This window comes from Cetorhinus maximus, chromosome 5, assembly GCF_964194155.1.
Source record: "Cetorhinus maximus chromosome 5, sCetMax3.hap1.1, whole genome shotgun sequence".
Classification (NCBI taxonomy): Eukaryota; Metazoa; Chordata; class Chondrichthyes; order Lamniformes; family Cetorhinidae; genus Cetorhinus; species Cetorhinus maximus.
The window spans coordinates 39,844,856-39,872,507 of NC_135883.1; the positions used below are offsets into that span (position 1 = coordinate 39,844,856).

The window sequence follows — 27,652 nt, forward strand, 5'->3', positions numbered from 1 at the left end:
ATCTGTGATGCTCGGGATCTCCAGAGGAGGTTGATATGGATCATCCACTCGGCACTTCTGGCTGAAGAATTGCCTTGTGGAACCGCTCAATAGAGCACAGGATTCTTCCTGGCGGCAGGGGCCTACCATTCAAGATGGCCAGCACAGAAGCTATTGTCTGGGGATGGGTGTCAAAAAGAGTCATATAAAGACCAAACCCACCCCTCCCAACTGGTTCCCTTTGCCATAAAACAGAAATTATTGGAAATACCCAGCATGCCTGACAGCATCTATGGAGAGAGAAGCAGGTTTAGCATTTCAGATCGGTGACTTTTTACCAGTTCTGCTTTCTCCCTCCACAGATGCTGTCAGGGCAGTTGGGTATTTCCAGCATTTTCTGTTCATATTTCACATTTCCAGTATCTGTAAGATTCTGCCATTGTATTATTTCTCTCTTTGCCAGCTGTTTTCCCTGGGAAAGGGGGTATCAATTGCTACGGAATTGGTCCACAGACTCTTTGATGCCTTCACATTAGGTTTTGTTTCATGTCCGTTTTGCTGGGGTTTCTCTCTTCCACATCACTGCCTCTAGACTTGTTCAAGGTTGAAGAGGTATTACAACTCAATGAATAACAGCTGAGACTATATTCATCTCACATGCAGCAAAGAACTAGCAACATCCTTTTAAATTTAAGAACACTAGTCAGATGTTTCACTTTCCACATTTCACTTTGCTCCCTTCCTAACAGCACGGTGGGTGTTCCTAAAACACATGAACACTGGCGGTACAAGAAGGCAACTCACCACCACCTTCTCAAGTGCAATTAGGGATGGGCAATAAATGCTGGCCTAGTCAGCGACGCTCACATCCCATGAACGGAAAAAAAATTTAAGCAAGCAGCTGGAACAAGGCCACAGCAGTGCTTGGGGTCAGTGCCAATTATTTAAAAAGCCTGACCAATGCATTATAGGCTCCCTCACCCCTTGCAGCCAAACGCCCGCCATGGCTGCATTTTGCCAACATCACAATGTTGGGACTTGGCCGCTTTTCCTCCAATGACATACGACTGACGGCTGATAATTTCCCAGTTTATTCCCTCTCCTCTTGTCTTTATTTTGATTTTATTAATTAAAAAACCTTCCTTTATTTATCACCTTGTGAAGACTATGACTCATACTGGGATACATCTTGATACAACTCTGTATCAATAGAACTCCACATTACCTAACAGCTCTCAATTCAGCTCCACATTAACTAGCAGCTCTTGATACAGCTCCACATTACCTAGCAGCTCTCGATACAGCTCCGCGTTACCTAGCAGCTCTTGATACAGCTCCACATTAACTAGCAGCTCTTGATACAGCTCCACATTAACTAGCAGCTCTTGATACAGCTCCACATTAACTAGCAGCTCTTGATACAGCTCCACATTACCTAGCAGCTCTCGATACAGCTCCGCGTTACCTAGCAGCTCTTGATACAGCTCCACATTAACTAGCAGCTCTTGATACAGCTCCACATTAACTAGCAGCTCTTGATACAGCTCCACATTAACTAGCAGCTCTTGATACAGCTCCACATTAACTAGCAGCTCTTGATACAGCTCCGCGTTACCTAGCAGCTCTTGATACAGCTCCACATTACCTAGCAGGCCTCCAATACCAAGTGGACGATTAATGGAGCAGCATTCTGTGAGGCCATTCATCCCACCGTTCCTATGCTGGCTCTTTGAAAGTGTTATCCAATTAGTCACATTAATCTGCTCTTTTCCCATTGCTCTGCAATTTTCTTTCCAACTGAGTAGCTGTTGGCACAGATTCCCTTGGTTTTCATGTGAGCCATAGGATTGAATGCCAGCTCCTGCTGAATTTTTGGAGTTGGCACAGCCCAGCCCAATCCTGCTTCCTGCCAACTTGCACCCAATGTTACTTTTTAGCAAAAGGTCACCAAGAGCAAGTTTGCGAAACTAAATTCAATAAAATCCAGTTGTTTTAGGGACTGCTTCAGGAAAAAAAACTACAGTTAAAAGAAATTAAGATTTGGAGAAATTGAGACAGGGAGAGAGAGGAAGACACACAGAGAGACACAGAGAGAGAGAGAGAGAGAGAGAGAGATAGACAGAGAGACAGACAGACACAGAGAGAGAGAGAGATAGACAGAGAGAGAGACAGACAGACAGAGAGAGAGACAGACAGACAGAGAGAGAGAGAGAGAGAGACAGACACAGTGAGAGTGAGAGACACAGAGAGAGAGACAGAGAAAGACAGGGACAGAGAAAGACAGGGACAGAGAGAGAGAGAGAGAGAAAGAAAGACAGAGAGAGGCAGACAGTGAGAGAGAGGCAGACAGTGAGAGAGAGGTAGACAGTGAGAGAGAGGCAGAGAAAGAGAGAGGCAGAGAAAGAGAGAGGCAGAGAAAGAGAGAGCGAGACGGCGAGAGAGAGAGCGAGACGGCGAGAGAGAGAGCGAGACGGCGAGAGGGAGAGCGAGACGGCGAGAGGGAGAGCGAGACGGCGAGAGGGAGAGAGAGACGGCGGGAGAGAGAGAGAGACGGCGAGAGGGAGAGAGAGAGACGGCGGGAGAGAGAGAGACGGCGGGAGAGAGAGAGACGGCGGGAGAGAGAGAGACGGCGGGAGAGAGAGACACGGCGGGGGAGAGAGACACGGCGGGGGAGAGAGAGACACGGCGGGGGAGAGAGAGACACGGCGGGGGAGAGAGAGACACGGCGGGGGAGAGAGAGACACGGCGGGGGAGAGAGAGAGACACGGCGGAGGAGAGAGACACGGCGGGAGAGAGAGACACGGCGGGAGAGAGAGACACGGCGGGAGAGAGAGACACGGCGGGAGAGAGAGACACGGCGGGAGAGAGAGACACGGCGGGAGAGAGAGACACGGCGGGAGAGAGAGAGACACAGACAGAGAGAGAGAGACACAGACAGAGAGAGAGAGACACAGACAGAGAGAGAGAGACACAGACAGAGAGAGAGAGACACAGACAGACAGTCAGATACAGGCAGACAAATATAGACAGAGAGGCAGAGAGAGACAGGGACAGATAGAGATAGAGATTCAAAGCAAGACAGAGACAGAGAGACAGGGCGAGGGCGGGACAGGGTGAGGGGGAGGGGGTGGCCGACCAATAGGAGGACGGTGACAGAGAGGAGGGCGGCGGCAGACAGAGTTTGGGGAGGGCGGCGGCAGACAGAGTTTGGGGAGGGCGGTGGCAGACAGAGTTTGGGGAGGGCGGCGGCAGACAGAGTTTGGGGAGGGCGGCGGCAGACAGAGTTTGGGGAGGGCAAGAGACAGATACGCAAAACAAGAACAGAAAAAGTGTGTGTTGGGGAGACCAATGGGCTGGACCAGGTCTGGGATTACAACCTGAGTTTTGTTTTCTGCATCATAGATGATGCAAATTTAGCAGTAACCTCAATAACATCAGTAACTAATGCCCCATGATACGCAATTGGGAAAAATAGAATTCCAAATCAAAAAGCCTTTGGTATCAGGTGTTCAGCAAAGAAAGCCCCAAAAGGCCTCTTCTTAGGGCTAAATCATAAAAGGTGGAAACCTGAATTGAGATTCACATTGGGGATGAGCAGGTACTGGTACAGGACTCGTAGAATAGAGCACACATGTCTCATTTTCCACTGCTTTTCCAATATCTTTCACCACACACATTCATACAGGCAGCTTCAAATGTTAAATTTGTAGGTTAGCAATTTGGAAGACAGGGAGTTAGAAAGCAGTTATTGAGACTTGTGGCCTATTTTGACAGGCAATCTACCATATCTGCAGCTAATTATCAATGCTAATCAATCACAATAGTGCCATGTAATTTTTAAACAAAAAAATTATAAACTATAAGCAAAAATATTAAAGCCAGTAAGGGTAATGGGAACAAATGCACACACACCCACAAATCTGTAGGCTCACCTCCAAGACCTGGATGATCATTTTACAGCACAACACAATTTTCGGGAAGGTTAAAGTTTTATTGATGACATGGGAGCAAAAAGGTGACAGTTGAGTTGAAAGACAGAAAGGAAAATGGTTAATTTCAGAAATTTGTATTTTAGAGAAATGGGGAGTAAAAACAAATGAAAAACTCGGCAATGTTAACTGCGCAAAACACACTGGAAGAGTGTTTCCCTTACAACATCTGCTGCAGCTTTCACACTATGTGGTGTAATAAACTGCTAATTGTACCATTTTGATTTTATGGTAGCCAATTTAAGTGTTAACTGGTTACACCTTGCAGATTAACAGAAAGCTACCATGTGGAAGCCAACAGCTAAAAGGTTAATTTAATTGTTAGGCAGTTAATACCTGAGTGGATTGAGAAATGGCTTCATCCAGTGAGGCGGCTCTTCGTTTGACATCCTCTTTGACCTTACTGTAAAGTGCATCGGCTGCTGTGTACTTCTGCTGAATGGCTAGGCCTTCCCGAGGACTTAGCTCTAGTAACTGAGGCCCAGTTTTATTCATCTTATCTATGTGGGGCTTGTGTTCGGCTATCAGCTCCCGCAGTTGCTGCAATAGGGAAGAACATCTGTCAATATTAAAACAAGCACATTCCCGATAAAGCTGCCCAATTCTGTAAGTGGTATATGTCACCACCTTAAGTATCAAAGCCAGAGCATTACAGTACTTTTCCATATACAGATGTGAGAATTAGCTGGATTTCAATACTAACAAAGATAGGATAATATCCCATACAAGACAGAGAGATTAATTTTCTCGGTAAAGTGCAAACAGTTTGTGTCAAGTACTTACATTATGTTTCCACAGTTCAGTTATTCCCTTTAGATTTATATTGCTTACATGGAGCTAATGTATAGTGCAGCATTCGGCCCAACTGGTCCTTGCTGATGTTTATGCTCTACATGAGCCTCCTCTCAATCCTCTCCATCTAGCCCTATTTGCATATCCTTCTATTCCTTTCTCCCTTTTATGCGTATCTAACTTCCCCTTTAACAGATCTATGCCACTTGTCTTAACCACTCCTTGTGGTAGTGTGTTCCACATTCTCACCATCTCTGGGTAAAGAGGTTTCTTCCAAATTTCCTATTGGATTTATTAGTGACTGTCTTATATTGGTGATCCTTAATTTTGGTCTCCCCTACAAGTATGGTGGCATAGTAGTATTGTCACTGGACTAGTATTCCAGAGATCCAGGGTAAGGATCTGGGGACCCGGGTTCAAATCCCACTGTGATGAAATTTGAATCCAAAGTCTAGAGTTAAAAGTCTAGTGATGACCACAAAACCATTGCCGATTGTCATTAAAAAACTACCTGGTTCACCAATGCCTCTAGGAAATCTGTCGTCCTTACTTGGTCTGGCCTATATGTGACTCCAGACCCATGGGCAATTAGGGATGGGCAATAAGTGCCCACAACCCCTGAATGGATTAAAAAAAAAGTCACCAGCTGACATGGATCCAGTTAACAATATCTAATTATTCATCAAGATATCCAATCTTCTGTTTAAATAACATGTGGATTACTTAATAATGTATGACTATATTTCAATCAATCCCCAAAAATCAGAAGGTCAGAAACACTGCTCAATTTGCAGGAAGCATATTTTCTAGCATGAATGTTTAAGTATTGTTTGGCTGGACCAACAATAAACACTTAATGTAGTGTAAAGGGTTAACGCTAGTTATGTAAATAGGCAGTTTAAATCATCAGTGATGTAATATCACAGGACAGACGGACCTTGGTTTGCATATCCACAGATCCCTGAAGGTAGCAGAACAGGTAGTTAAGGTGGCTAAAAAGGCATATGGGATACTTGCCTTCATTAGCCAAAGGTATAGGATACAAGAGCAGGGAGGTTATGCTGGGACTGTATAAAGCTCTGGTCAGGCCACAGCTGAGTACTGCTTGCAGTTCTGGTCACCACATAATAGGAAGGATGTGGTTGCACTGGAGAAGATGCAGAGGAGATTTATCAGGATGCTGCCTGACTAGAGGGTCTGAGCTATGAGGAAAGATTGAATAAGCTGGGGTTGTTTTTCCTTGGAGCAGCGAAGGTTGAGATGGGCCCTGATAGACGTATATAAGATAATGAAGGGCATACATAGGGTGAAAAGGAAGGCATTTTTTTCCATTAGTAGAGGGGTCAATAACCAGGGGGCATAGATTTAAGGTAAGAGGTAGAAGGCTAAGAGGGGAGTTGAGGAGAAACTTTTTCACCCAGAGTGTGGTGGAAGTCTGGAACTCACTGCCTGAAAGGGTGGTTGAGTCAGAAACTCTCGTAACATTTAAGAAGTATTTAGATATTCACTTGCGCTGCCATAGCCTCCAGGGCTATGGGCCAAGCGTTGGAAAATGGAATTAGGGTAGTCAGATCTATGTTGGCCAGTGCGGACATGATGGGCCATATGGCCTCCTTCTGTGCTGTAAAAGACTGTGAGACAACAGTATATCCTGAGAGAGAGTTCATAGTTAGTAGTATGTCCAATAAAAGGTAAAGTTTACCAACAGCCTTGCCTTCAGCAGTCTCTATAACTCCTGACCAAGAACAACCTCATCTAAGACCCACAACGATGTTGACAGACCTAACTGCTGCGAAGCAATAAAACATCTTTAAAAAATGTACACAACGAACAAATTGCCCTCGAGAAATCTTTACTCAATATTCTCAATGTCCATACTTCCACCACATTACTGACCAAAAAAGACTTGCATTTCTATAGCACCTTTCTTATCACCAGATGTCCTAAAGCACTTCACAGACAAAGAAGTACTTATGAAGGGTAGTCACTGTTGTGATGTAGGAAACCATTAGCCAATTTACACGCAGAAAGCTCCTACAAACAGCAACGTGAAAAATAACCAGATCATCTTGTTTTTTGTGATGTTGATGGAGGGATAAATATTGGCCAAGACATTGGGGAGAACTTCTTTGAAATAGTGCTATGGGGTCTTTTACTTCCACCAAAGAGGACAGACAGGGCCTTGATTTAATCTCTCATCCGAAAGACAGTACCTCCAATAGTGCAGTGCTCCCGCAGTACTGCACAGGAGTGTCAGGCTTGACTTGTATGCTCCAGTCCTGAAATGGGACTTGAACCAGCAACCTTATGACTCAGAGGTGGTGTACTACCAACTGAGCCACAGTTGACTCCTAACCAGCAGATCAATGATTTTAAGCTCATACATTTAGCTAGTTATATCTACATGTCAGTTTCAATTATGCTATCACAGAATTATGAAAAAATAAATTGGTAATGAAATTCAATAAAGGATAGAAATAGCAGGACTATGATGAAATGAACATAGGGGAATGGCAATAACCGAGCAGCTCTTTCAAAGAGATTATGCAGGCATGATGGGGGGAATGGCCTCCTCCTGTGCTTTCTGATTCTTTGAGCCTTTAGTAAATGCTGTAAAAAGCAGTCGCAACTGTCCACTTGAACTTACCTACCATAAAGTTAAAAAAAGACATATGTCCAATCTGGGAGCTGAGAAACAATTTGGGAAACAAAAAGGAAGAGATGGGAATGGGAGTAGGCCAGATGACCCGAGTGAGCTCCACCATATTGTTCACATGGCAGCTATCAATTCCAGCATCCCCCAAAGAGGGGGATAAGTTTTACTTAAATGTATAAAAATTGGAATAGAAAACCTTCTGGAAGAGCAGGCAACATGATTCCTAAACCCCAAATAGTAAAAGCAGTATTTAGAAAAAGGGACTTGGCAAGTATCATTCAATTTGTGTATTCAAGTGTTTTGTTGGCCAAACTAATTCTACATATGCAACTTTGCTGATCTTTGAACTGACTGGTGTAAACATTCTGGTGGAACAATGAGGACAATTATAGCTTGACAATGATCCAGTTTCTGGCCCAGTGAAATGCAAAAAAAGAAATTCAAATAAACAAGCCCTTTGAAGATGACATCATGGGTGAAGGTTTTACCCTTGAGCCTAAAATCCGAAACTGAGTCATTTCCTGTAACTTGCACTGAAACAAGAGTTATCCAATTAAGTCGAAGCAGAGAAAAATATTATATTGTGAAGAAAACTAAACTGATTCATTAATATAGGTAGACACACATATAGTACTTCTGTAAACCCCAAATGCTTTCTATATATCAACTTTAGAAAAGATAGATATTACTTCAAATCTTTGGATATTTTGTAAATTCAGATGATTTTTCGAGTGGTTATAGCTTTAGATCAAAAGGGAGAAATTATCTTGTCGAGTATTAATCAATTGTGCTCTCTATCAAGCAACTCATAGATGTCAAAACTCAGGAGGATAAGCGTCAAAAATAAAAGAAACTGCAGACAAAATTAAATAACCATGAATATTGTTCTAGTGGGAGATCAGATGCTAGTACCTTATTTAGAAGTGCATCATGCCACTTCTTTCCCAACCTTTCTGAGGTCCAAAATAACAACAAACAATTCACTGAGGTCTTCAAGAGAAAGAATTTGAGACATGTGTGACAGGGGTCTGAAAATCATCGGTGAAAACTGCACTGACACTCATGGGTCAACAGTTGAAAAGGGTAAGAGAAAATCACCTTGCTCAAGATGGCATCAAGAAGCAAATTTCCAAAACAACAGCAAGATGGACTGACAGCAAGAGATTGAAGAGTGCACAAAGAAAGATTGCATAGGCAAATCATTCACTCGGTGCAGAAGTTGTGATGGTCTACAAACCCTTAATTCCAAAAAACGACATTTTCAAGTTAATGTAAATCAACTTCAATGGCTAATTAGGTCCAAAGGGAATAATGGTGTTAGAACATGTGTATACTGTTCTCTGGTTTAAGCAGGCATGCACGATGCACTCATTTGAGGACCACACCAAAGGATAGGACTTTTGGCGTTCCAATTTTTAAGGCTTCTTCAGATGTTTCTTCTCAAGCCCAAGGTAAAGCCAGGTCCCACAAGCAAACCTCCACTTTCTGTGAACTAGAGAGGTATTGGGCTGAATTTGTACTCTGTGTAAGCAAGTGGGTTTTGAATCGATTAAAATTTTGCCCATTGTATGAAGAATAACCTGGAATAGTGTGTCTGTGTGGATAATAAACCCAAATGCTGTCTGTTCTGGGTTACATGGAGGATTTCTGTGACACGCTGCAACACTTCAACAGCCAATTAATACCAATCATACCAGTTACTTTGATAGCAGGCTAAACAATCACAACAGGTTTCAACCACATCAGCAGTAACAATAACATAAACTAATTAAACTCACACTGTCATTTGCAATCTTGCCAATGAAAGAGTTAAACACAGAAATCATTAGTTTCTTTGACTGGTTTAATGTGCAGATATTTCAAGCAAAAGACAGAGTTCTTCAAAGGCAAGTAACCATTCACTCCCCATCAGTTACAGTCACTCTGAATGGTATAGGAATCTTAGCCACAGAATGACATTTTACTTCCACATTTGTTGCAGCCAGGTCAAAACCATAACCAACTGTTACGTCCATTCATATACCCACAGAAATGTGAAACATACTCCTGTTTTTGAGAAACCAATAGATCAGAAAAGGGCATTTTATTGAAACAATGAATAATAAGCTTCACACACACCGTGGTCACCTGTGGTATCAGACAAGCATTGTCTATGCTCCAACTACCTTAATTAAATTGTCAATAGTTAATAGTGATGTAGGTAAATTCTGTCTTGCTGGATTCCAGACTAAGGATCTGTTAGCCATGGTGGAGATGGTGCCCAAAGACAGTCATAGAGGCAGACCATAATGGAGCAATAAAGGAAGGAGTTATTTTAAAACAAGACAATTGAGACTGGAGTTGAGTGAAGAAAGAAGAGATTTTTCATTGAGCTGAATGGATAAAACTCAAACTTATGCACTAAATTTAATGGTAATTGGAGTTTCTGCTGGACCCAAGCACGCTCTCTTTCCACATCCTTTTTTTTTAAATTTCAAATTTTAAATGCACCGGCAGCTTGTTATTGTTGTCAGTCTCGATGTCTGCACATAGAGTGCTGAACACACTATGAAGTTGTGACGAACAGCACATGTAACATGACAACTCGAACTGCTCTTCATCGTAGCTCACTGCAGGTTTACAAAGTAAACATCTTTATTCAAAGAGATGAGCTGATAGTGATCAGAACAGATCAGTAGAAATTACACAGAGTGCTTAACAACTGCACTGAACTCGACACTTAACAAAAATGAATTTTCTGCCTCCAAAACATTTAGAGGAAATCAGGGTTTCACTAGAGACAGCAAAAGAACATTTGGCAATCTGGAATACTTAAGCTCATAACTGAAGCAGATGAAACCTGAACAGTTTGGGAGAAACAGGATGGGGTCGATGTGGAAAATAGTTCAGCTTTTTAAAATCTAAACATTTCACAAACTGTTGTGAAATGCACTGATTTTGACGCCAACACTTTTGCCTGAGCCAGACTAAAGTCAGCCCAAGTTCAGGCAGAGAAAGACCATGTAAACCAGTTGCAGGCTGCAGCCTGTGTTAGACCTGCAGTAACATCCTCTCCTTCATTAAGAGGATCTTATTCAACACATAATCTATACATTTGAAAATGCTGGAAAATGACAGAATCCATTGTTAAGGAAGTAGTAGCAGGACATTTAGAAAATCACAATACAATCAGGGAGAGTCAACATGGTTTGGTGAAAGGAAAATTGTGCTTGACAAACTTATTAGAGTTCTCTGAGGATGTAACCAGTAGGATGGAAAAAAGGGAACCAGTTGATGTAGTGTATTTTGATTTTCAATAGGCATATGATAAATGCCAGATTAAAGGTTACTGCACAAGATAAGAGCACATGGTGTTGGGGCTTTTTTTAACATGGTAGAGGACTGGCTAACAGAAAAGAGTCAGGATACATTTCAGGTTGGCAAACAGTAACCAGTGGAGTGCCACACAGATCAGTGCTGGGGCCTCAACTATTTATGGTCTATATTAATGAATTCGATGAAGGGACCGACTGTATTGTAGCCAAATTTGCTGACAATACAAAAATAGATAGGAAAGCAAGTGATGAGGGGGATACATAGAGTCTGCAAAGTGATATTAGATAAAGGAGAGGCAGTGGCATAGTGGTATTGTCACTGGACTAGTATCTTGGGCTATATGACTCCCACTGAATGTATGCAGTGAATATTACATGTGTCACACTTGTATTGAAGCACCTCAGAGTGCAACATGATCTATGGAGACAACTTAAACACCATTGTACTTTCTGTAATGACCATTTTGAAATGTTTGTAATCTTCCATTGATTGTATTGAAGAACCTCAGGGTGCAACATGATCTATGTAGAAAGCTTGAATATTATTGCACTCTCTGTGATGGCCAATTTGAAATGTTTTGTAATGTTCTTTCAGATATTTTATGAATAAAGTATATTTTTGCGAAAAAAAAGTATTCCAGAGACCCAGGGTAATGCTCTGGGGACCAAAGTTGGAATCCCACCACGGCAGATGGTAAAATTTGAATTCAATAAAAAACCTGGAATTAAAAAGTCTAAAGATGACCATGAAACTATTGCCAATTGTCATAAAAACCCATCTGGTTCACTAATGTCCTTTAGGGAAGGAAATCTGCTTTCCCTACCTGGTCTGCCTACATGTAACTCCAGACCCACAGTAATATGGTTGACTTTTAAATGTCCTCTGAACAAGGGCAATTAGAGGTGGGCAATAAATGCTGGCCTAGCCAGTGACACCCACATTCCATGAACAAATTTTTAAAAATTAAGCGTGTGGGCAAAAATTTGGCAGCTGGCGTATAATGTGGGAACATGTGAGGTTGTCCACTTTGACAGGAGGAATACAAAAGTCATATACTATTTAAATGGAGAGAGAATGCAGAATTCTGCAGTACAGAGGAATGTGGCTATCCCTGTACATGAATCATAAAGGTTAGCATGCAGATATAGCAAGTAATTAGGAAGGCAAGTGGAATGTTGCCTTTGTGCATGTCCACAGGTCCCAGCAGGTGGCAGGACAGGTGGATAAGGTGGTAAAGAAAGCATATGGAACGCTTTCCTTTATTGGATGAGGTACTGAATACAAAAATCAGGGATGTAATGCTGGAACTGTATAAAATGCTGGAATTTTGTGTATAGTGCTGGTCGTCACATTACAGGAAGGACATAATTGCTCCGCAGAGAGTACAGAGGAGATTTACAAGAATGTTGCCAGGGCTTGAAAATTGCAGCTATGAGGTAAGATTGGATAGGCTAGGGTTGTTTTCCCCAGAAGAGGAGGCTGAGGAGTGACTTAATTGAGGCGTACAAGATTCTGAGAGACATAGATAGACAGGGATGCCCTGTTTCCCCTAGCAGAGAGGTCAATTACCAGGAGGCAAAGGTTTAAGGTGATTGGTAGGAGGATTAGAGGGGACATGGGGAAAAAGTTCTTCAGCCAGAGAGTGGTGGGTGTCTGGAATTCGCCGCCTGGTTTAGTGGTGGAGGCAGAAACCCTCAGCTCATTTACAAGGTACCTGGATCTGCACCTGAAGTGCTGTAACCTGCAAGGCTACGATCAGGTGCTGGAAGATGGGATTAGCTTTTTTATTTTTTGGCCAGCGCAGACATGATGGGTTCAATGGCTTCTTTCTGTGCCATAACTTTTCTATGGTTCTATGCGAATGGAATATAAAAGTCGTGAAGTTTTGCTACAACTGTACAGGGCGTTGGTGAGACTGCACCAGGAGTACTGTGTATAGTTTTGGTCTCCTTACTTGCACTGGAAGCAGTTCAGTGAAGGCCCACTAGGCTGATTCCTGAGATGAAGGTGTTGTCTTATGAGGAAAGATTGAGCTGATACTCATTGGAGTTTGGAAGAATGAGAGGTGATCTTATTGAAACATATAAGATTCTGAGGGGGCTTGACAGGGTAGATGCTGAGAGGACATTTCCTATCATGGGTGAATCTAGAACTAGGGGGCACTGTTAAAAAATAAGGGGTTTCCCATTTAAGACGGGGATGAGAAGGAATTTCTTCTTTCAGAGAATCGTTAATCTTTGGAATTCTCTTCCCCAGAGAGCAGTGGAAACTGGGTCATTCAATATATTCGAGGTTGAGTTGGACAGATTATTGATCAACAAAGGGTCAAGGGTTATGGGGGGGTAATCAGGAAAGTGGAGTTAAGGCCACAATCAGATCTGCTACAATCATATCGAATAGTGGAGCAGGCTCGAGGGGCTGAATGGCCTACTCCTATTTCTTACGATCCTATGACTTAAATGAGCTCAGAAGGAAATTTCTCAACAACACAAAACACGATACACTCCAAATTTACAAAGTATCATAATCCAGTTTTTTTTTAAAAAGGGCTGAAAAGGAATCAGCCCCAACCTTTCTGGCCATGGTGCCTTCTACAAGTACCAAAGAAAGTAGACAATGAGTACAGGGCTGGTCTAAATCTCACCTCAACAATGCTAAGCAGAAAGTTGGTGTTACTTTCACTTTGCACACCTTGAAACCAAGGTGGGGTGGATAGTATCATTAAAGGTTTGAGGATTTCAGCGCTGGGAAATAGAATACATTTTGCATCTAAAGCTGGAAACTGCTACTCTATTCCAAAGGCAAGCACAGTGTCAGTGAGTTGCAAAGTAAACCTCTTCTGAATGAGCCCACATACAACACACCACTCTGCCCTGTGGAACAAATATAAATTGCAAATTGATTGAATAGTGGTTACATGCTGTATACAAACATATAGCTAAAAGGGACAGTGCAAAGCAGGCACTAAATCATAATGCTATGGTTCTCACATTAGCAATTACAGTGTCCATTCTGAGAAACGTCACCAATCAGTGCCAAGTTTAATGAGACATGTTGGACTGGTGCTATCGCAACCAGATTGAAACTACAATTACAATTGGATTAACACATTTCCTGAAAGCATACTTTTATTTGTCTTACACCCAATGTTTAATGTAAGAATTGTGTTAAACGTATTATGCATGAATCACAATGCTGGACATTCAAAACATGGAAAAGCTCCTGGAAATTTTGTGACATTGAAAAGTAGTGTGATGGAACAGTGTATATTTAAACATACGAATGGCCCAAATATTGCCTTTTAGGGGTGTTGAAATATCAGTACTTACTGTCATTAAACAGTCAGCTTTTCAAAAAATAAAACATCCTTCATTCTGTTGGTTACAAATGATAACTGCAGATCATTCATCTTTCTGCATAACTTGCAATAATTCAAGCTTCTGGTAACTGGCCAAATGGTTCAATTGGATTCCAAGAACGTCATTGGTCATCTTGATTTCACTTTCTTAAATTCTATTATTATTTTCCCTAACTTACTTTCTTTTTCAACCGAGGTATGACCTCATGCTGGGAATAGGAGGGTTAGTTCACTGCCCAGTCTCCCACTGGGGAGCCACACTCAGAGGGACAGCAGGTCAGAGAATCAGCACTGCAGTATTGGAGCACCAGCACCAATCCACTCCTGCCAGGAGTCGGGAATTTTTTGAACCCAAGAGTGCAGACTTCTCGTATCTCAACCTAATGATCAGCCTTCACATGAGCTGTGATAGTAGGTGTTCATGGGCTATTTCAAGCATTTAACCAGGGTGGGGGTGGAAGTCGGATGACACCGACACATTCACATTCCAGCTAAAATCACTACATAGCAATCAGAAATGAGAACATTGGTCAATTTCTTCTCTCTTTAGTCTAGGAGCAGTATTGGACCACTGTTCCAGTTGAGATTAGCAAACAGCACAGACTAGGAGTTGGAATGGGACTATCTTGATCTGTACAGTTCAATATCACAATGTACAGTGCATTTATCCAGGAAAAGCTACCTAGGGAGCCTTCATTTCATGGAATCATACAGCACAGAAGTAGGCCACTCGGTCCATCATGCTCTTTGAAAGAACTATCCAATTACTCCCACTCCCCCAATGTTTCCCCATAGCCCTGCAAATCTTTCTGCTTCAAGTATTTATCCAATTATCTTCTTAAAGTTATTACTGAATTTACTTCCACCACCCTTTCAGGTAGTGCATTCCAGATTATAAAGAAAGTTCCCTAACTGCAAACCTCTCACCCCCCCCACCATGTTATTTTATCAATTATTGTAAATCTGTGTCTTCTGGTTACTGGCCCTCTTGACAGAAGAAACACTTTCTTCCTATTTACTCTAGCAAAACCCTCCACTATTGCACACACTACTATTAAATCTCTTCCTAACCTTTTCTGCTCGAAGGGGAACAATCCTAGCTTCTCTAGTCTCTCCACATAAATGAAGTAATTTTGCTGATTATATAACATGAAGGATAGCTACAGAACTTTATCTATTATTAACTCAGCCCCATCATCTGGTGCCCTTGTTGGCAGGCAACTGTTACATAATTCAGCTGAATATTTTCTCTTTGAAATTTAAGGATAACAGCTATATTACTTCCGAATATTACCAGTGGTATGTCTCATATACCTGTCAGAATTCACTCGTCCCTGATATATGTATTTCTCTCACTTAAACAACAACAACCTGCATCTGTATAACGTCTTTAACATAGTAAGATATCACAAGGCACTTCACTGGAGTGTCATCAAGCGAGCTTTCACATAAGGAGATATGGGGACAGGTCAAAGGGGTAGTCTTAATGGAGGAGAAAGAGGGATAGAAACATTTAGGGAGGAAACTCCAGAACAACAAGACTTTTAGGTCAAAGCACATTTCCAACTGCTACATTGTACTTGTACAAATGGTCAAGACATGGGACTCATGTACATTTGCCATGAGCTAGCACAGGCTGAAGAAAGTTTAGTCAAGAATGGTACCGTACACAGAAGGCCAATGAACCCGTTTCCTTACCCGAAGTTCTTCCTGCTGTTGCTTTAACATCTCAAATTCAATGGCTGGAGTGGGTAACTGCGTAATTAGCACCCGGGTCTCTTCAAGCCACGGCCATAGCTCTTCATAGGTCTCACAAAACTGGCTGACCAAAGACTGGGCCCGTTCCAGCTGCAGGTATCTCTCTGCATTCATCTGGCTGATCACCTCATACTGTTTCTGAAGTTTGTCCAGCTTGTTCTACAAAAAAATAAAGCATTTCCATTAAAAGAACTCAGTCATCTTAAATAAATTAATATTGTATTCAAAAGAAGAACTTGAATTTATATAGTGATTTTAACAGTGTATATCATCTCAAGGTGCTTCACATGAGTATTATCAAACAGAATTTGACATTTGACTCCAAGTCACATAAGGAGATATTAGGACAAAGCTTGGCCAAAGTAATAGGCTTTAAGGAGAGTCTTAAAGGACAAAAGAGGGAATGAGAGATGGAGGGGTTTAGGGGGGGAATTCTGAATTTAGGGGCTTTGGAGACAAGGATGCCAACTCATTTGGAGTAGAAGCTGAGGTGAGAAAGCAGTGAAAATATCTCATTGAGGACATTTTTAACATTCTTGTGTGGGTGGTGAAGAACGAAGATTTCAAATGAGAGGTGAGAGAGGTGGAACAAGATGAGATGCTCAGAGGAGGAGAAAGTGCCAGAGGAGTAGGCAGTTAGGCCAAGGTTTGTTCTGGTGATAAGTGCCACACCGTCACCGTGACAGTCTTGACAGGGTAAGTGGTGGAAGAAGCAGCCAGAGGGAGGCTTCATCAAAGGGGAAAGTGTCACCATCCTTCAGCCAGGTTTTCGTTAAGGCCAAGTGTTGATGCAATTATCCACAATAAGCTCATGGATGGAAAAGGCCTTGTCAGAAGTGAACAAATACTCTAGGGTGGGGGCGAGATGCAGAGAGGCGGGTGACAGCTGATCCACTAACAAGAGTCCACAGGATCAGCAGTGGGAGGGGTGAGTTGTAGAGGGAAGCATTTTGCAAAGTTATCCCCAAACAGGCAGCTGGCAAGAAGCCCGACAAGAGAGCGGAATTAGGCGATTGGGGCTGCTGCTCAAAATGAGCCAGCGCTGAATGCTTTGATGGGCTGTCAAGAGTGATGCAGAGGAAAGCTGTAGGCTTAGTCGATGAGTACTTAATGCATAGGAATTTAAGAGGGCAGGGTGCCTGACAGGCGAGATTTGAAAGGAGGCATATTGATAGGAGACTGGGGTTGAGGAGAGGGGGGGGAAATAAAGGGAAAAGTGGTAAGAAAAAAGGAGAAAAAATGGAAATGCAAGTGATGGGCTCGAATCTGGAGCGGCAGGTGAAGTGTGCATGTGAATGGATACAGAGAAAACTGAAGTTATGTAGATCTGGAATAATTAGGAGACATATAACGTGGTAGTAAATGCATAAGAGAGAAAAGGCAACAGGAGGGAGTACAGAGTTAAAGTCAGAGGTCCTGTGGTGGGATGAAGATGTAGGTAGGGTGGAGCCAGCATGGAGCATCTACTCCTCTTTCACATCTCATTGCTCAAATAAGAACATTAACTCTGCATAGGCTGATGGGACTTACATAAGATAATTAATACTTAATTGCTTTGCTCATTATTGTACCTTCAGGGATGCTTTCTCCTCTTCAGTGCAGGAGTTCATAATTTGATCTCCATTTGCAACAAGCTCATCAATTGTATCTTTGTGTCGCAAAATGTCCATTGAAAATGCCTTAAAACACAAGGGATAACATGTCAGCACCGATCAATAAATGACCCTTTTTTGATTCCAGACACACAGTACTACTGGAAGCAGCATTTTGACATGTTAACATATTGCAGGTGTGATTTGAAAATTATGGGCAGAATTTTTCCCTCGCTGGCGGGCGCACGCCGAACCCGAACAAGATTGAAATAGAATGGCGAGCGTCCCAATGTCATCATGCACACCCGGCAACAATTAAGAGGCCTATTAAGGTCCTTAATCAATTAATTAAATTGAATTTTTCGCTGCCCGTCCAACCGGTTGGTTGGTAGGCGGGCGAATAGGCCAAGCAGCCTTCGCATTTTTAGCGAAACCTCATCTACATGCAGGATGAGGTTTCAACCACTGATTTAAAAAAATAAAAACTTTTAAAAACTCATTTTTAACATATCCCTGCTCATCTGTCACATGAGGGGATATGCTTTCCTTACTTTTTAATTCTTTATTTTTAATGTTAAAAACCTTCAGCTCCCTGGGGCAGCTTTGTGCCTTCAGGGAGCTTTCACTGCGCGCACTTCAGCTTGCGCTCCTCCCATCCCCACCCCAGCAGCACTGAGGCTCTGAGCGCGTCTTTCATGCTGGCTGGCCATTAATTGGCCAGCCAGAGTGGAATCGCGGTTGGTGCCCGAGCGAGGGGGGTGGTCGGTTCGCGGCCGCTTCTGGGCCTGCTTGACATGTCCGTCTGACAAGGTAAAAATCCTGCCCTATGTTCCCTAAGGGTAACACTGGATTCAGCCACTTCCAGGATAGTTTGCAATTTTCAAAGGGCCTGCAGAGGGGAGGGAATGGGAAATCTGCTTGTGTTATAGAGTTGATCTTCAGACAATTTTTCTTAATGGAAACATTTAACTTTATTTACAAGACAGCAGCTGCAACTACACGTAGGCATCAAACTCCAAAACTAAAGAAGAACTCACCTGTAAAGATTCCCTGCGCTGCTAACATATTGGTTTACATAGGTCATGTGATCTTACAACACAGGGTTATTCTTAAAGCTACAGTCCAACGTTTCACAAAACTGTAATTACTACATTCCTCCCCATTTAACTTTTCTGTACATTTTGCATTTACAAGGATATTTATCTCATGACATTACAATATTTACCCAGGTTGTAAAATTATAAATTCAGTCTTTCAGGTTGTTTCCTGATCTATGTGGAACGTCGCAGCTCCACAACTTCAGATTCTTTTGAAGGAACCACATTCTCTGCAAATGCATTATCAGGTACTTCATTAGGCACATGCAGTTCACTGTTTTCCACTCTGACAGAGGTATCAGGCATGTCTATCCTTGGTTGAGCAACTTCAATAGAAACCACTGGCTTGGTAATGGTTACAGGTGGAACATCATTTTGTTGGGGTCTCTCTCTTTTTCTTAAATGATCCACGTTTACAGGTGATCCGGCCCTCCATGTGGTATGACAATGGTCCAGTCACAGAACTCACTTTACCAGGTAACCGCTTCAGCCCTCCACCAAAATTCTTTACATATACTGCTTCTCCAACAGTAAATTGTCGCTCACGACTATGCAAATCATGAGTCGCTTTTTGGTTCCCTTGGCTTTTCTCCACCTTCCCCTCCAAATTGGGAAGTATTAGGCTTAGTGTTGTCCGAAGATGGTGCCTTGGTAAAAAGATAGAGGCATTTTCAGAACTCTTGAGTAAGCAAATGGTGCAAACTGGTACTTGTATCGCTGGGTTGACTTGTGTTTGACCAGCATTCGTGTATGGTAATTCCAGCAGTTGCAAGTGAACAAATGGCACAGTCATAGGTTGCCTCTGATCCAGAGTTCCAGAATGATTCACAAAATCAGGATGTTAAGCAATGCTGAATCCCACAAAGTAATGCTTTTTTTATAAAAAGTCAGTGCCTTATCAGTAATTCTGAATCCTCTTTCTACATGTCTTTTTCTTTCTACCTCAGATAGTCTCGGCCTTCTTTTTGACTTCACTGTCAGCCAGACTTCTCTCAGGTGCAATCTCAACTTGTCTTAGTTCAGTAGTTGTGCTACCAATGACTTCATTATCTACTCGCATCTTCGAAAGTTCTACGACTTTTGCTTTTAAAGCCTCTTTGGCTTCATTTAGCTGGCTCTTTGGCTCTTCTGTCTCCTTCTTATATCAGTCGGTTTCCTCCTGGAATCTTGAACATTGCTGCTTCTTCTCTGCCAACTGATTCTTCAGTTTGTTCAGAGAGGTATTAAATTCTTCCCATTTCTCTTCACTCTTTTCCAGAGACATAAACTTTGACCTGAGGGAATCTTGTGGTGGGCGAACAGGTTTTCCTTTTCTTTGCGAAGCTCACTCACTTCGTCTTGAACTCTGTCATTCAGCAGAGTCTCCTTGAGTTTCTTTTGTTGTTTTTGCATGTCGCTGTTTAAGACAGTCTTCATTTCTTCAGGTTGTTGAATCCTTACACAGTCCTTTTTTATCCTGTTGCAGTCCTTGGACTTTCTAGGCTCTTTCTGAAGTACCTTGCTTTGTTCCTTTTCCAAGACAGGGACTTTTCCTGCTTCGTTTTGAAATCTCACTGGCCAATCAAGGTTAATTTCCCTCACCCAATTTCAACCTAGAAAGCTCGGTCCTCTACCTTCTAATACCATCACTGGTAGTTGTGCCGATTGTGTCTATAATAAACAGGTGCTCTGGTGATACCTTTTACTTGGATTTCTTCGCCTGTGTACATTTTCAACTTGGCAGATGTTTGTTCCAAATTTAATTGTTGATCACCTTTAATTTAACATCTGAAAGTGTGTTCTCCTATTGTTGTGCAAGAACCCGTGTCTACTTCCAGTTTTAATGGTTTACCATTCACTGGTACTGTAACAAATATTGGCTCTGTCTTCCCAGCTTCCATGTTGAATAATGAATAAATGTTAGAATTGGTTGTTTCTGGCTCTGCGACACCATAAACAGGCTTCCAAACAACAAACAAAGTCCAATAAAGTCTAAATCTCACTTTGTACTGTCTCATTATGTGTCCACTTCTGTGACAAAAATAACACTCTACTTTTCTAAATTGCTAACCACTAGAAGACTGATTGTTTCCACGTCAATGAAAATTATTCTTCAGTTTAGTTGCTAAGCTGTTTCCTCTAATTTTTCCGTTAGCGGGGGCTGTTTCCTGCTTCGCAGCGGAGTCCCAGCTTTTCGCACCACTTCCGGCTGACTGTTCCCGTCCAACCAGGAGAATGGCGCCATTTTGTGCCCCTTGAATTGCTTGTGAATCCCTTACCAGCACTTTCCATCACCAGTGCTATTTCTAACGCTTTCTTAAAGTCAAGATTCATTTGAGCCAGCAATCCTCACTGAATAGTGTCTTCCTGCATGCCACATACTAAACGAACTCTGAATATGTCATTCAGGGTTTCACCGAAATCCCAATATTCTGTTAGTTGTTTTAATTTCACTACGTAGGTTGCAATTGTCACCCCTGGGAGCCTATTCAATAAATTGAACCTGAACCTCTGCGTTGTGACTGAGGGCATGGGTTGAAAATGTCCCTTAATGAGGTCTACTAATTCACTGAAAGTCTTCAAATCTGGGGCACTGGGGGCTATCAAGCTTTGAATTAAACTGTAGGTCTTGCTCCCACAAATACTCAGGAGAATTGCTCTCCGCTTTTCCTCCCCCATGATTTTGGTTGCTTGAAAGAAATATTGAGACCAGTTATCTTTGGCTGGCTCAAAGGGATCAATTCTGCCAAACTGTGGCATTTCGGATGAGTATATCTTCTTTTGTTTTTAATAGCCTTAGCCTGCCATGCTGTAACTCAATATTATTACACTTACATAGCTCTTCCTTGAGGCTTTTCCCTGACTGGTTGATGCTCTGTAATATTTTTATTAAGTCCTTCCATCTTACTGAGGAGGCTTCAGGCCAATCCCCAACCAACAAGCTGCTCTGAAAACTCTGCTCACATTCTGACAGCTGTGACAAATTCCACTACAGCAGCTGAGGCAATCCACAACATTCTAAAGCAATCAACAACATAATAAATAAAACAACCCACAACATTCTAAAAAAAAGAGTCAATTCACCCTATTTCCAAATGTTAACGGACCCTTTAAAAAAAAATCCAGCATCTGGGTTCACATCTTTGCCAAAACTAATTAGTTCTTCCTTGGGCCATACCTTATCTGTGTGCTAAGTTTTGTTGAAATCAGCCTACTTGTTTTTGAGAATTATTTTGAAGAAACAGACTAACCAACAGGGGTGAAAGCATTATCTCCACTCACCTTCAATGGCAGAGGTGATAACATTTGTCAATCCTGAAGAGCACCACTTGTTAGTTAACAACAAGTGTTAACTAACTTGTTAACTAACAAGCGTGAAAACTCAAAACATAACCCTGCAAGCTGTAGCAGATTGCTGGGATGACCAGTACCCCATACACACGTGGCGCTGGGCAATAGGCAGAGATCACCAGCACCCATACATGGGGGGCACTGGGCAATTGACATCGAGACTCTAGCTCGCATATTTTTCACCTGAAACAATCTAGATCTACCAAATGTCAAAACAAAAGATTGAACTGTGCTCTTTCAAAAAACAGCATACTCCAGAAGGATTGCAATGTTTTCCTTCTATAAAAGCCCATAATAGACCTGAGATTATACTATAATAATATAATACATAGACATTTAATGCAAGGAGACATTCACTGTTGAGACATTATGCCACGTTACCTTTTGAACTTGCAACTCAGCAGAGGTCTGGTCTTGCTCAAGCCTTATGTCACCAAGTGATTTGAGCTTCTTCTCTGTTTCTGTGATCCAGGCAATCTCTGCATCTGCTGCTTGTTCAAACTGGTAAGCAGGAGGAAAGAGTATAGTCAGTTACAGAGTGCAGTCACTTCTGAAAATCCCAGCAGTCACCTCAAAACCAAACAGCAGTTTGTATTTATATTTTACAGCCAGCCAGGCTCCCTCAGCATTCACTCACTGTGATGGGGTGGGGGGGTGGCATTGCTACATCCAAACAACAGGTTGCAGGATGGCAAAAGGAAGCAGGATAGCCCTGTTGAAATAGCCCTTCATTTAATTCTGCCCACTTTTAACAACCCTGCCACCACTCTAGTTGTAATCACCATAGGCCTAGAATCAAGGCTGATACTTCTTGTTTGTGTCTTTATAGATAACACTTGGTCCATGGGATCCCTGGACTGGTTTCCAGTGCCTGAGAGGGTCAGAGAAAAATTATTCCAGAGTATTTTGTCACTAAGTACCCTGGGTTTCTCCTCTGGTTTTTGCCTCTCCCATAAATTACGTGGCTGACAGTGCAGGAAGGGTTAGTACTATGTTAATTATATTGTTAAGATACACAGGTGAAAGGGCATTAATTACTTGGAGCACATTTAAATAGGGGACATCTGGGAGACTGGGTATGTGTGAGGAGTTTGAGATTGAACTAAGTCAATAAACTCTTCTCAGAAAGAAAAAGTTCTACGTCTTGGTTTTGACTTCGACAGCCAGCTTGGATCCTGTTAACAGGGCGGGATGATGGATCAGCTGGTTTCCTCCTAGCTGTCAACTTGTCCTGTCCGTATACTCGTACCATGTCTCGGACACTCGCTGCTTGAACCACCAATGGTTAGGTGACAAACAGAATTCCAGTACAAAGTTACACACTGTAAAATGTTACAGCCTCTAAAAAGACATATTGCACTTTTAAACATTCACTGTATCTTCCAAACACAATGCTAGTTATTCTCAGGAATCTCTATTGCTGATTATCGGGTAGAATCAGCAGCTCTTTAATTTGCACCAGTCACGGAATAAATGATTAAAGAGCTCTGGTGAAAAAGTTATTGTGCAGCTCATGAAACGTGTAAGATGGAAGATGATTTTGGTTAGAACCACAACTGGTTCTACCTCAATAATCAAGTTCAAGGAACACGGACTCTACATTCTATATGACAAGATCAAAATTATAGAATCTTACAGCGTAGATGGAGACCATTGTGACGGGGTCAGCTCTTTGAAAGCCTGTCCAATTAAGCCTCAAACCCCAGCTTTTTCCCCCCATAGCCTTACAAATTAATTCCCTTTGACTGCATGTCCAATTGACTTTTGAAAGTTCCTTTGGAATCTGCAATCACCACCCGTTCAGGTGGTGCATTCCAGTTCTCAGAAACATTGTGTGAAAAAAATTTTCCTCGTTTCCCCTCTAGTTCTTTTGATGCTTATTTGAAATCTATACCTCTGGTTACTGACCCACTGGCCAGAGGAATGATGTATGACTAAATCATTTTTTCAAGCACAGTCACAAGTGAGGACTGTGGATTGCTATTGGAATATTGCAAGTTAAAAATCTCATGAATTTAAAATGTTCTTTCAGTAACTGATAGGTACTAACATGGACGCTCCAAGACTAGGGTAGGTTCACCTGAAAGCAATTGTTCTGTTCACGTGATCGATTCCTAACCTGGACGCCAACCATACTGACTTCCCATATCTGACTCTCTCTTCAATGAATCAGGTATTCTGGGAAATCATTCCACTTATTGGCACCCTCAGAAGAAAGAAGTACAGAAGCACTTCCTGGCACCTGTCAGAGGGCTGCTTTCACAGCATTTGCCCAACTGCCTTGATTTATCTTTACCCAACTAAATACCTTATATAGCTCCAAGTCCCTTCTATCTCCTGGCATCTCCTTTGGAGGCTCAAGAGTCCTAGTTAGCCGCTCCTATGACTCATTCTCAAACAATGGGAGTCAGTCCTAGTGCTCAGGTTAACACCAGTTTTGGAATATGGGATACCTCTTTCTTTTTTAACAATGTGCACACGGAGCCCAACCAGAGCACTGTGCACCCTCAGCATATCTTCTGGAAACATAAACTCAACTAATCTGGAAGCACACAAGAATATAATACTGTCAGCTTTCTGTGGAATGATCCTTTAACCTTCAGTAATCTGCTTGTATTTCAGCTTTCAACAATGCTCAAGCAGCTTTGTTTCACTGTAGTAAATAATGTGGCAACACCATTATAAACAGGGGGTGTTATTATCATTGCCAGTAGACCCAACATATTGATAGGTCAGGCTGATATATGTCCTACCCAAACACAATTAGTTTGTCACACACCAGCTGTCAAACTGAAATTGCAGCCAATAATGTAATATATACTAATAGTGTAAATAAATGGTCTCACTACTCACCTCTGACCTCATCTAATGTCCTAGTAATTCAACATTCCAGAAAGAAAAGAAAGGCTTGCATTCATAACCTCAGGATGTCCCAAGGTGCTTTACAGCCAAAAAAATAACAATGATTATAGTCCCATATATAAAAAGTGGAAAAAATGTGATTGGACTCATCAATCTCCCTACATTCTAACAGTGACTACACTTCCAAAGTATTCCATTGGCTGTGAAGTGTCGTGGGACATCCTAAGACCATGAAAGGTGATCTATAAATGCAAGTTCTTTCTTTGGCAATACACAATCATATTTTCTATTCTGGGTTTTGTGTTTTTATTAAGTCTCTTGGTGCCCTATGGTTTACATATCTGTCCAAACATGTGTTCATAGATTGGCTGATCTATCAGTAATCACCCCGTATTTACATTTCATAGTGTTAGACCACAGTTAGGCAGCTATAATTGAAATTAACTTGTATTAAGACAATAATAAATGAATTCACTGTAAAGAACTGTAATCCCCACTCAGCTCCAAACCAAACGATGCTGTATAATTTTAGTCAATTCTTGCTTAGTCAATATTTTTTTTAAGAATGTACAACTTTAATTTCTGATGTTGCAGCATGCCAACAAAGGCAGATTTTGTTTGAAACATTGGCCCATTGTGTTACAGTGGCTTTGCGATATCTGATAAACGTTATAAGGGGTGATTCCAAAGTAAGGTGCTTCCAGCACTGTGTTGTGTGTCTGCAATTTTCCCAAGATCTTTCCCTGAAGTTCCACTCCCTGGAGTGCAGGTCTGCCAAATCACCTCTTTGGTATCGATGTAAGAATAATTAGTTGAAAGGGTTAACTGAACACCTGACTGAAATAGGGTAGTCATATAACCTGTACACAGTCAGCTGCAGGAACAGAGATCCGGTATCATCACAAAAGCAAAAAAAAAAGATTTGCAAATCAAATGGCTAAGACCTGCATCCCACCAGCAACGATAGGGAGTGAAGGGCTCCAGGTGCAATGCATTAGAACATCAGGCACTCTATAATTCACGTTGCATTGAACAGTAGTGCCACACCTAATGAGTTACATATGACTGGGGCACCTACGCAGAGGAGACCTGGTGCTTGTAGGACTCAGAGTAAGTTCCCTGATAAACTTCAAAAGGTTCTGTGTTGATGGGATTTCAGAGCGCATGAAGAGTCAGGATTTACAATATGTTTTCCTTTCTGGTCAAAACTTTTAGAATTTAGGTGAAGTGAAGATGATAAATGATATTCACCACTTTCTGAAGCCCCAAATTCTGACCCTTCCGAGAAAATTCTTGGTAACAAATTTAAAAATTTACTCGGAATATAAATCCTCATGTTTTGAGGCAACATTAAAATTGGGGTCAATACATAACAAAAAAAAAACTCATTGAATATAAGTTTTCCAATTTAACAGATCCTGCAATAAATGCTGGACTGGTAAGATTCAACTGTCTTAATGTGCAAAAATGAAGCCAAGGTTTATTCCATGGGACTGAATCCAGCAAGGTTTGCTTACCTTTAGAGTAGTCAGTCAACCATGTCAACAGATAGCTAGGAACGGAATGTAAGAGCTGATTCACACCAAGGGTGACTGAGCTCTATAAGCCCAACCACAAATGACTAGACCAGTGTAATATAAGGAATGGGGGATATATTTCATACCAATTAAGATTTTATTTACAACTGGCAGAATTCCAAAGTATTGCTCATGGTGAGACAAAGAATTACAGAAGCTTATAGCATAGGAGAGAGTCATTTGGCCTGTGGTGCCTGTGCTGCCTCTTTGACAGAGCAGTCGCGCTCAATTCCACACTTCCACTTTGTCCGTAATCCGTAAGTTTCTCATCCTCAAGTAGCAGTCTCCTGTTTTACCAATTTTCATGGATTCAACTTCCACCACCTTCTCAGGTAGAGCATTCTGGATCCCACCAACTCTCAGTGAAAAAGGTTTCTCTTCGCCCCCCACCCTTGATTTTTTTGCCAATGATTTCAAATCTATGACCCCTGGTTATTGACCCCACTCACAAATCCATACTGGTTGCTCTTTTTCACCATGATCCAATCAGCAAATCCATGTGTCATGGGCACTTTTCCATTCCCTCTAGACATGAATCAGGTGCAAAACCTTCATTAAGGTGAAGAAATTAAAACAAAATGGGATGCCCTTTTCAATAACAGTGCCCAACACATCATTTCCCCTCTACCTCCTTGCCTCCCCATTTTTAATGAACAAATACAGATCATGCTGGAATAAAAACAGAAAATGCTGGAAATACTCATCAGGTCAGGCAGTATCTGTGGGGGGAGAAACAGTTAATGTTTCAAGTTGATGACTTTTCATCAGAAATTAATTTTTCATTCCAGATTTCCAGCATACACAGTATTTTGCTTTTGCTCATGGTGAATTGTTTTACCATATGTTGGACTAACAGATGGGCAGAGGATCAATCTGATGAACGTGACAGACCTCTCAACAGAAAATGTTTGCTGAACATTACTTTAAGAAAGTGCCCTGTTAAAATCAGAGCAACTCTCGCCACCTCCTCACACTCGATACCTCGGAAAACAACGACACATGGCTTCAACTGAAATTTGCACTTTGCAAAAGGAACCTCTCCATCGCCCACAAAACCCAAGATTTATGCAGGCACTGACAAATGAGAAGGAGATATTACAGCAAATAAAGTTCAGGCAATATTTGGTGATTTTGTTAATCCTCGAAGGGTACAGGAAACTAAAAGCAACATTTACAAATACCTCAGGAATGAAATAGCTTCATGTAGAGCTATTTGGCCGTCTGTCTACCCATGCTTTTTGGCTCTGGCTGTTTCCTGCACCATCCACGCATCATTAAAGGAAGAAAAGCTTGCATTTATGTCGCACTTTACAGGGCCACTGGACATCTTAAAGTACCTCATAGGCA

At 41.8% G+C, this 27,652-nt stretch overlaps 1 protein-coding gene across 29 annotated transcripts in view; it reads right to left on the reverse strand.

The window, feature by feature from the left end:
• Positions 1–27,652, reverse strand: part of dst (dystonin) — a 568,493-nt gene that overhangs the window by 60,795 nt on the left and 480,046 nt on the right. For all 29 annotated transcript variants that reach the window (XM_078541812.1, XM_078541821.1, XM_078541818.1 and 26 more), the window contains 4 exons: positions 22,248–22,367; positions 17,419–17,526; positions 15,788–16,006; positions 4,305–4,508 (listed from right to left, as the gene is read on the reverse strand). In XM_078541812.1, the coding sequence (XP_078397938.1) occupies positions 4,305–4,508; positions 15,788–16,006; positions 17,419–17,526; positions 22,248–22,367 (651 nt within the window). The remainder of the gene's footprint in view (positions 1–4,304; positions 4,509–15,787; positions 16,007–17,418; positions 17,527–22,247; positions 22,368–27,652) is intronic.